This window comes from Aplysia californica, unplaced genomic scaffold (assembly GCF_000002075.1).
Source record: "Aplysia californica isolate F4 #8 unplaced genomic scaffold, AplCal3.0 scaffold00691, whole genome shotgun sequence".
NCBI classification, from domain to species: domain Eukaryota; kingdom Metazoa; phylum Mollusca; class Gastropoda; order Aplysiida; family Aplysiidae; genus Aplysia; species Aplysia californica.
Window position 1 is genome coordinate 208,660 of NW_004797961.1, and position 8,675 is coordinate 217,334.

Below are 8,675 nucleotides of genomic sequence, written 5' to 3' on the forward strand. Positions count from 1 at the left end.
AGACAGACAGACAGACAGACAGACAGACAGACAGACAGACAGACAGACAGACAGATGCACAAACAGAAAGATACACAGACACACAGATGCATAGACACACATTTCAAGAACACTGACAAAAATTGCAGAAACAACAAGAAAATGATGATGATGATGAAGCTACTCATAACTTTTAACACACACACACACGTAATAATACATTTAACCTAATCAACTTTTGAAATTATTTAAAAAGCACGGTGGAAACACTAGACAAAAATTTACAGATATATTTATGTTTTGCCATTTTTTTCTTCTTTCTGAGTATACTCAAACTTAAATCTGTTTGAGTTTGAGTTTTTAAAGACATGAATATAAAAAGACAAAACTAGGAGCATGCCAACCTGTCGTGAGATCAAAAATGTGGAACAGGAGCTGCGGATGGTGGCTCATTTGGTCCCAGGCAGTATCTTGAGCTTCTAGCAAACCTTTCAGCATGCTTAAAGCAACATGCCTTTGGACACCCGATACAGACATATCGCCCATGATGTCGATCAAACACAATAGACACTGATTGTCTTTAGAAGGTCCAGGAACAATAAATGTCCACGAGGAATCGTGGCGGCAGTGCCCAGCATGTGGAAGCATCCTCACCCTTAAACAGAGCTGCTGAAATTAAGAATTTCAAATAGGAAGACATTTTTTTTTTAATATTCTAGATCTAGAATCATATCTAGACATTTTGCTGCAATTCTACATATTCAAATATTAAGAACAGAATATAGTCTATCTTCTATGATCAGATATTCCACTGCCTCATAGAAATATACACAAACATACACACAAGCATCTTATCAATCATGTGCTTTTTTTAAGGGGCAAAATGTTGGACAGAAAGGGAAAAGGCCAAAATGCCACACGCGCTCTGCAAAGAAAAGCGTAAAAATTTAAGAAAATTAAAATAGAATCTAGTCTAGTTGGACATCAGCGCCATTACTATTCGAATTTGAGCTACTATAATAATGTGTTATTTCTCTTCTGGCAGCTCTATCTAGAGCCTATAGATTCTCTTCTTGATGATGACAGTAAATGGCAGTGGTGTAGAGATGCTCTGCGTAAAAATACGAAACAGAAACAACCACATTCTACTAGAATTATCTAGTTCTAGATCTAGAACAAGAATCTAGATCTAGATTCTAGATCTAGAATCATATCTAATCTTGATTCTAGATTTAGATTATCGGCGATTTTGTAGTTTCGTTCGTTAAAGTCAAGAGTAGGGGGGTTTCAGCTGACCTAAAAAAAATATGGAGGTGGGGGGGTTCAGGGGGGCATGCCCCCCTGAATTTTATCCTAATTTGATGTTTTGCAGTTAGGTTGCACCCCTGCTCTTTGTGTAGCCTAATTCAAATAGTATTTGGTCTTCAAGACTTCTGGATTTCTTCTCTGGATGTAAACAAATGGATCGTGGACTTTAACGAACGGAACTACAAGATCACCAGATTATCTACTTTGAAAATTTAGAGAGGACAAGTCTCGTGCTGTGGGGGATAGGCGAAGTAAAGAGGACAGTAGAAGAATTTTTGTAAAACTTGGACTCTAGATGCTGTTGCCACACTCCTTTTTGAGAAAAACAATTTTGTCACAGTTACACTTACGCATAACACTAACAAACACAAACCTGGTGTCCTTGCAAAACCAAATTTACACCGCAGGAAAACTACGGAAGAAGTTCACGGAAGTACGTTTGTATTAGGATTAGCAGTAAAAAATATTTTTAAAAAGATGAAACCCCGCATGCTTACAGTGCAAATTACCTATCGCACAATAGCTAAGTTTATAATAGCCTTTGTCCTGACTGAATCAAAGAGGTGACTGATATAACCTGTGATTTTCTCATAGCCTCATTTGAATAGATCTTATATCTTTGCTCTTATTACCTTTCCAAATCATCTTAAAAAGTAACAACCAAGACAAAATAACCACCGAGAAGAGAGAGAGAGAGAGAGAGAGAGAGAGAGAGAGAGAGAGAGAAGTTGATCTTGCGAGAACTTCCGGGCGGGTGAGAAAGAGAGAGAAAGAGGGAAAGAGAGAGAGTGAGTGAGAGAGAGAGAGAGAGAGAGAGAGAGAGAGAGAGAGAGAGAGAGAGAGAGAGAGAGAGAGAGAGAGAGAGAGAGAGACAAAGAGAAAGAGAGAGGGAGGGAGGTATCCGAATGATCTCTTCCTTTATACATCTCATCATATCCACCCCCTTTTTTCATTCCACTTTTTAAAAAATGAATCACGCCCACCATCTTGCTCTGCGACAAAACCAACCTCAGTTCTCTCCCATCCTTAATTATGTTGAGCTTCGCGTTCATCAATCGTATCAAATACCATAGCAGTTCCCCTTGTTTTAATTATTTTGTTTTAAGCCATCGATGACAATTTTTTTTTTTAAGTTTGAAAATACGGAAGAAACCACTTTATTATTTGCCAACATCAGCTGCCTGAAATAAGACAGACAATTTTTAAAGTATTTTTTCTTTTAGGCTATATATATATATATATATATATATATATATATATATATATATAGGTCGAACCTGCCTTAACAGAAACCTGTGTAAAACGGAAACCTGTCTTAACGGAATCTACCCGCTCCCCCCCCCCCCCTTGATATATTCCTCTTTAATTACCCGTATAAAACGGAAACCTGTCCAACGCGGAAACGAAAAGAAAAATCCGCTCCCCTCTGAGGGTTTCACCTGTCTAAGACGGAAAATGCTTTGCCCGCTCAACCCTGATTTGAAACAAAACTCGCAAGTTTGATTCCGCCGGCTCTAAACTTAACGCCATGGCCATGCCGCTGTGCGAGGAAGGGGGGTAGGGGTGCAATGGGGGTAAAGTAGAAGTTACCCTATGTTGCCTCATCATGTGAGCACTGAGCGCTGCAGATGGTCAGTGTAGTGTGGGTGTGATATCTCACGACTGCCCGTGAGAGTGCTCGAGTAGCGAGCCACTACGGAAACTTTCCTGGGTACCCAGAAGCCAGAGGTGTGAAATTAGATTGACCAATGCCTGCCCCCCTGATCGTACGGCCAGCCGAGAAGAGTTCCTCGAATCGTTGTTACAATGATGACAGTGAGGGGTGGCATTGGTGGGTGGGACTAAGGGGGGAAGCAAAGGAGATGGTCAAACGTTTCTGGGGTTTTTTAATAGGTCAAACAGCGGTCCTATGAAAGGCAAGCACAGGTGGTAATTGGACAAGTAAGACTGACGCATGTCACTATCAGACAGGATAGCAGCTGAGAGGTGGGAAGTTTTGATCACTGCTTGCCGATCGGACAAGCGATCCTTGATTCCACCGGCTGGGCCTTTGAACCCCCCCCCCCCCCCTAAATTCCCCTGTCTAAGACGGAAAATGTCTAAGACGGAATTTTTCCCCGCTCCCTTGCGATTCCGTCTTACACTGGTTCGACTGTATACACATGTATTATTATATAGTGGCCTCTGTTGACTACTTTGTCAATATTCTATTATCATTATCTTTATTGTTGTTAGTGCTTTATCTTGGTCTTGGAGGATATCAAGCAACGAAGCCCCCACCTCCACCCCCCTTCCCACAGCTAGGCCTACTCCAACTAGCATAGCCTGATATACACGGTCATTTTGTAGGACGCGCTTTTAATTCTGAACAAGTGAAGGGTTTAAATTGAAATTGATACACACTGGCCTGGGTTCACTGACCGCCTTCTCATTTCACCGGTTGACCATGGTTCATCTTTCAGCCTTTATCACCAACCCCGGCTTCTCAAGTTGCTAGATAGGCCTAGATTCTAGATCTATATAATTTAATCTATACCAACCAACCAGTACCACAGTACGCTCGTACCACGATAATATCTCTTCTTTAGAGTCTGTAGGACACACGAATAGATAACCTGCTTTGTGCACAGTGCACAGCCAGTCGGTTCGGAGTGCTCCTTGGGTTCAAAGTTCAGCCGGGGTCGCTCAGGTGGATGAGTGGTCAACAATAACATTGGGAAAAGTAAGTAGCAGAGAACTGCTAGAATCTAGATCTAGATCTAGACCTTGTTGCAAGTCTTGACTATCTTGACTTCTGAATATTAAGCTAAGACTAATGTAGATCTAGACACTGTTGTCTACAAACATCGTTGTAAAAAAGACACTTTCCAAACGCAATTAGCACAGCAGAATCTTGTTCCTTGACATTGGATTGGGCAGTCAGGGCTATGGCTATGCAGCAGGAACCCCGTGCCGTAGAACCACCAGCCCTGTTGTTCCTCCAACTTCTTGCTTGTCCCAAAGGTGGCGGTATAACGAAGTTTGACTGTATACAATGTTGCAAACTGTATCATGCGCACTGCTTTAGTCACCATTGATCTTGATTTTTAAGCTTAATAACTACTGTGCAGGAGACCCACACACATTCTCACAAACAGAATTTGCTTTGCAGGAGTTGAATAATTGAGTGTCTCTAGACTTTTCTTTTTAAAATTATGGCCACCAATATAAAGGTAAGTAGACATCCTGCTGAACGGAATAAAGTTACTGCCATTTTGAATTGCTTGCTTTTAAATCGTTTCTCCTTGTTTCTGTTCCACAGAGAGAAGTCTGTTAGAAAAGCTCGAGTCTGTTGAAGAAAGTGACAAGATGTGGTTGATGATTGCTGCTATCGTGACGGGAATTGTCGGTTATTTGTTCATAAATCGCTTCCTTCGATCTCTCGATGTCGGAGATTATGGCAACAAATATGTGTTTATCACAGGCTGCGACACAGGCTTTGGGCAACGGTTGTCAGTGTAAGATTTAAAAAATTATCTTTTTAACATAAGTTCTTACAAATTTTATTCTCTTGCCTGCCTTGTTTTTTTAGCACGTGTATAGATCTAGACCAAAGTTCTTTTTTTTATGCAATGAAGGTACCATACTGATTTTTGTTTTGTTCTGAATTTTGTAAAGGTACAAAATGGTTTTAAAAGAAAGAAAAGAAAGAATTCTGATTAGAATTATGTTTTTACATGCTTGACTTTTCATTCAAGCTTTTTTGTGACGCTTTTAGGTATTCTTGCAAAAATTATAATCTCACTCTCAGTGTCCGGCATGTGAAAGGCAGCAGAAGTGTTTTTAATTCAATAAATGGAGGGAAAGTTGGGGTTTTTTGTGTTTTGTTAGGGTTTTTTTTTAAAATTTAGTTTGAAGTGTTGTGTAGGGCTTCTAAATTATTGTATTTATTTCCTTTAGAAGTGGAAATCCCAAATAAGATCAAATGTTTTAAAAAAGTAATACAGGTAATGGAAAGAATTACACTATGTTCTTTCAGATACATCATTGACCAATACAACATTGGTAGCTACTAACAGAAGCAGAGGATTTTAGCTGTTTGTTTATTATCTTCCAGACGGTTGAACAAGATGGGTTTTCATGTGATCTCTGGGTGCCTTACTCAGAAGGGGGCGGATACTTTGACACAGCTGTGCCCTGACAGGCTCTCAGCGCTGCTGCTTAATGTTGCTGATTCGGACAGCATTCAAAAAGCTTTCAAACGTGTGCAAGATTTATTGCCATCTGGAAAAGGTGGGTACTTTTTTTTTTTTAGATATCCTCTGAGTATATGACTGTTATTTTTCTATATTTTCTAGTTCTGTGCGTTTTAAAAGAAATCTTTTTCTATTCGGCCAGTTCTAGGTGTTAAAAAAAAATTAAAGTACAGTCTTACAGATTCTCGTGTGATAGTATAGTGTTTTTGGGGAACTGAGCTTTGACTAGCTGCCTTCTGATCAACAGTTTATTCCCCCCCCCCCCCCCACCCAAAAAAAAGAAATGCTGATCTGAATGGATAAATAAGAGTACCTTCAGCAAAGACATATTATATATGACTGCTTGAAAGAGGAGAAACTCTATGTTGCAGCAGAAAAAGAGCCTAACACACATGTAAATTATATGAGTTGCACTGAGGATTAAAGAAAACAGTCCCAATCCCCTTGCATTTACTTCTCTTATTTATTGCCAAAAGTTGTCAGTGCTTATCTGTTTGTCACTCCTCACTGTTGGCAGAGTGGTGGGTCAACTGCTAGGCAACAGCTGTGGCTGGTCTGGTAGAATTTTTAGACAGTTTTGATCCTGAAAACTTTTTTGATTAGATGGGATACCTGACAAATATGGACACTGTTTATTTTACTTGGAGTTCATCATCATCATCCGGTGCCTTGCTGACTTGCGTGAGCGATCATAGACCACCACTTCACTCTGTCTTGCGTTACAGCGATGGTGTCTGTCGTTCTTGCTGTTCCCAGCCATATTGTCAACTTGTCCAGTATCTTTTCCCTCTGTCTGCCTCTGCCTCTCTTTCCATCAAACTTGGCTGTTGTTACAATATTCTCCAATGTTTCTTTCCGCATTGTGTGTCTTATTAACTTTGCCTGTCACAAACTTGGAGTTAAAATAACCAAAACAGTGATCACACTTCGTGCCACCTGGTTCCAACGAGAGAATTTTCAATACATAACTGAGTATTCTTCACATACCAAAAATGAATAGAAGGATAGGGAGTGACAGAGAGAAGAGGAGTGAAGGGATGAAATTGTAGACATGGGCATGAGCTGTGCTGTGGCATCATCATGTCATGTTGGCGTATGACCTTTCCTGGTTTTTACCTGCCAGCTCCACCCATTCACTTGGAACACTGCCAGTGAAATAAATATGTGAGGCATTGTGGTGACATCAGGCATGCATCAAAATGATGAAATCAAAGAAATCGTCATTTCTTCTGGCAGATGGGCACTTTTTTTCTCATTTCTTTTTTTGGCTCAACACCTTTTATGGCCATTTAAAAACATATTTTTGTGTGAATTTTACTGCTGAACAATTTCTTAAATAATAATGTTCAAATGCTAGATACCTCATCAGTATTCTAACAGTATTTAGATAGTATTCTGTAATCACAGACCTAAAGGTCAAGAGAAATACTTTTGTTGCAAGATGATTAAGATGATAAGAGTTAAATGGATGAGGATAGAAATGGCTTCTGCGTCTTTTTTGTTACAAAACAAAAGCATAGGTCTTACACTTTTTACCAATGTTTTAATGGTTGGGAGCAAAGGGTGTTAGTTGTCTGAAAAGATGGACTGAAATGTGGAGTCTGCTTGAACTTTGTCAAAAGTTAGGTTGAATCAATACAGCAGTTTTAAGATATTGACTGACTTTTTAACTGATCTTGTGCCCCCATAAAAGCACTGAAAAATGGTGAAATGGTATAGATTTAACACTCTTGTCAACACTTAGGTTACTTAGTGGTGGGCATCTGAGTTTAACATCAATCTCCGAAAGGATCCAGCCAAATGGGAAATTCGTGAAAAGTGCCTTTCCCAAGGACACAACATTGGACCGAGCTAATGCTTGAACCCCCAAACCCGCAATCTCTTAATTACGGGTCCGGAAGCCGGAACATTAGGCCTTCAACGCCGTCAAAAAGGACTGAAATGGGACTGCTAAATGTTTAAATTTGTGTGGATAACACGTGCATCTTTGAGTTTGAGTATGCACGAGTGCATTGGTGTGTTGTTGTTAGTGTGCAAGGTGTACTGTTGTAGAGTCTGCTTTAACGGCCACTTGTCCAAGACAGTCACCAGTACAAGAGACCACACTCTCCCCCCTTCCCCCGCTCCCCTCTTGTGCTTATATTATCATATTGACCCTTTCCTAGACATTCTCCTGTCTAAGACAACCAATTTTTTCCCTTGATTTTATGTTGTTGTCTTAGAGAATTTCAACCGTATTTATTTCCTGCACAATTTTTCCAATCTCCAGAACATACAAGAATTGCATGACTAGCTTATGTAGCAGAATGGTTCGTGTTATTAGAATTTAAATCTTAATACTTTCGAAAGTGTGTCAATAGTTTTCGTATTTACTTTCACAAATGTGCCTGTATCTTCTTCTCTTTCAGGCCTATGGGCTGTCGTAAACAACGCAGGCATCAGCGGAAATCCTAGCTGTATTGAAATGTGCACGAAACAAGATTTTGTGGAAGCCATCGATATCAATCTGTACGGCCCTTTTGAGGTCTCAAGGACGTTCCTGCCTCTGCTCAGGAAGACCAGGGGCCGAGTCGTGTGCATCACGAGCATTATGGGAAGATACCCGGGTGTAGCGGCCCCGTACTGCGCCTCCAAATTTGGGCTGGAAGCTTTCTGTGACGTGTTGAGGTACTTGGTGTATTGAGTACATTTCTGTACGCATGTTGACTCGGACGGAATTCTTCTTTGTCTCTTCTTCCTCTTCTTCTTCCTCCTCCTCCTCCTTCTTCCCCTTCTTTTTTTCCTCCTTCTCTTTCTCCTGTCCTCCTCTTCTCTCCTACTCCTCCTCCTGTTTTGGGAACTAGAGTGGTTTATCTACATTTACACAAAACACTTTTAGACTTTTTGTGGCTGTAAAAATATTTACCTCCCATTTCTAATTATTGTATTTCACTAGATGCTCAGCATCAGGTCATTATAACTGACTGGTATTATGCGGTAATATTAAAATTTGTTACCCTTAATCAGTACAGCTGTATTCCTCTGCTGCTTTTATGTCAGATACTGCAAGACTGTTATTTTCACTTTTCTTCTCTCAACATAATGTTATGCCGTTTGTTTCTTACTTTAGGAGTTAAACACCTTACCAGGTGCATAGAGCATACTATACCCCCC

At 40.2% G+C, this 8,675-nt stretch overlaps 2 protein-coding genes across 4 annotated transcripts in view; one reads left to right on the forward strand and one right to left on the reverse strand.

The window, feature by feature from the left end:
- Nucleotides 1-648, reverse strand: part of LOC118478570 (meiosis inhibitor protein 1-like) — a 6,895-nt gene extending 6,247 nt beyond the window's left edge. The window contains exon 1 of the mRNA XM_035972429.1: nucleotides 384-648. Coding sequence (XP_035828322.1) covers nucleotides 384-627 — 244 coding nt within the window. The 5' untranslated portion in view covers nucleotides 628-648. The remainder of the gene's footprint in view (nucleotides 1-383) is intronic.
- A 3,279-nt stretch (nucleotides 649-3,927) lies between these two features.
- The window catches only part of LOC101862141 (retinol dehydrogenase 7-like), an 18,658-nt gene continuing 13,910 nt past the window's right edge, over nucleotides 3,928-8,675 (forward strand). Inside the window, exons 1-4 of one of the 3 annotated variants that reach the window (XM_005108458.3) lie at nucleotides 3,928-4,009; nucleotides 4,589-4,784; nucleotides 5,384-5,559; nucleotides 7,931-8,189. In XM_005108458.3, coding sequence (XP_005108515.1) covers nucleotides 4,636-4,784; nucleotides 5,384-5,559; nucleotides 7,931-8,189 — 584 coding nt within the window. In that variant the 5' untranslated portion in view covers nucleotides 3,928-4,009; nucleotides 4,589-4,635. Of the gene's footprint in view, nucleotides 4,010-4,053; nucleotides 4,291-4,588; nucleotides 4,785-5,383; nucleotides 5,560-7,930; nucleotides 8,190-8,675 lie in introns of those variants that run through there. The other 2 variants (XM_013088133.2, XM_005108456.3) reach the window with 2 other exon arrangements.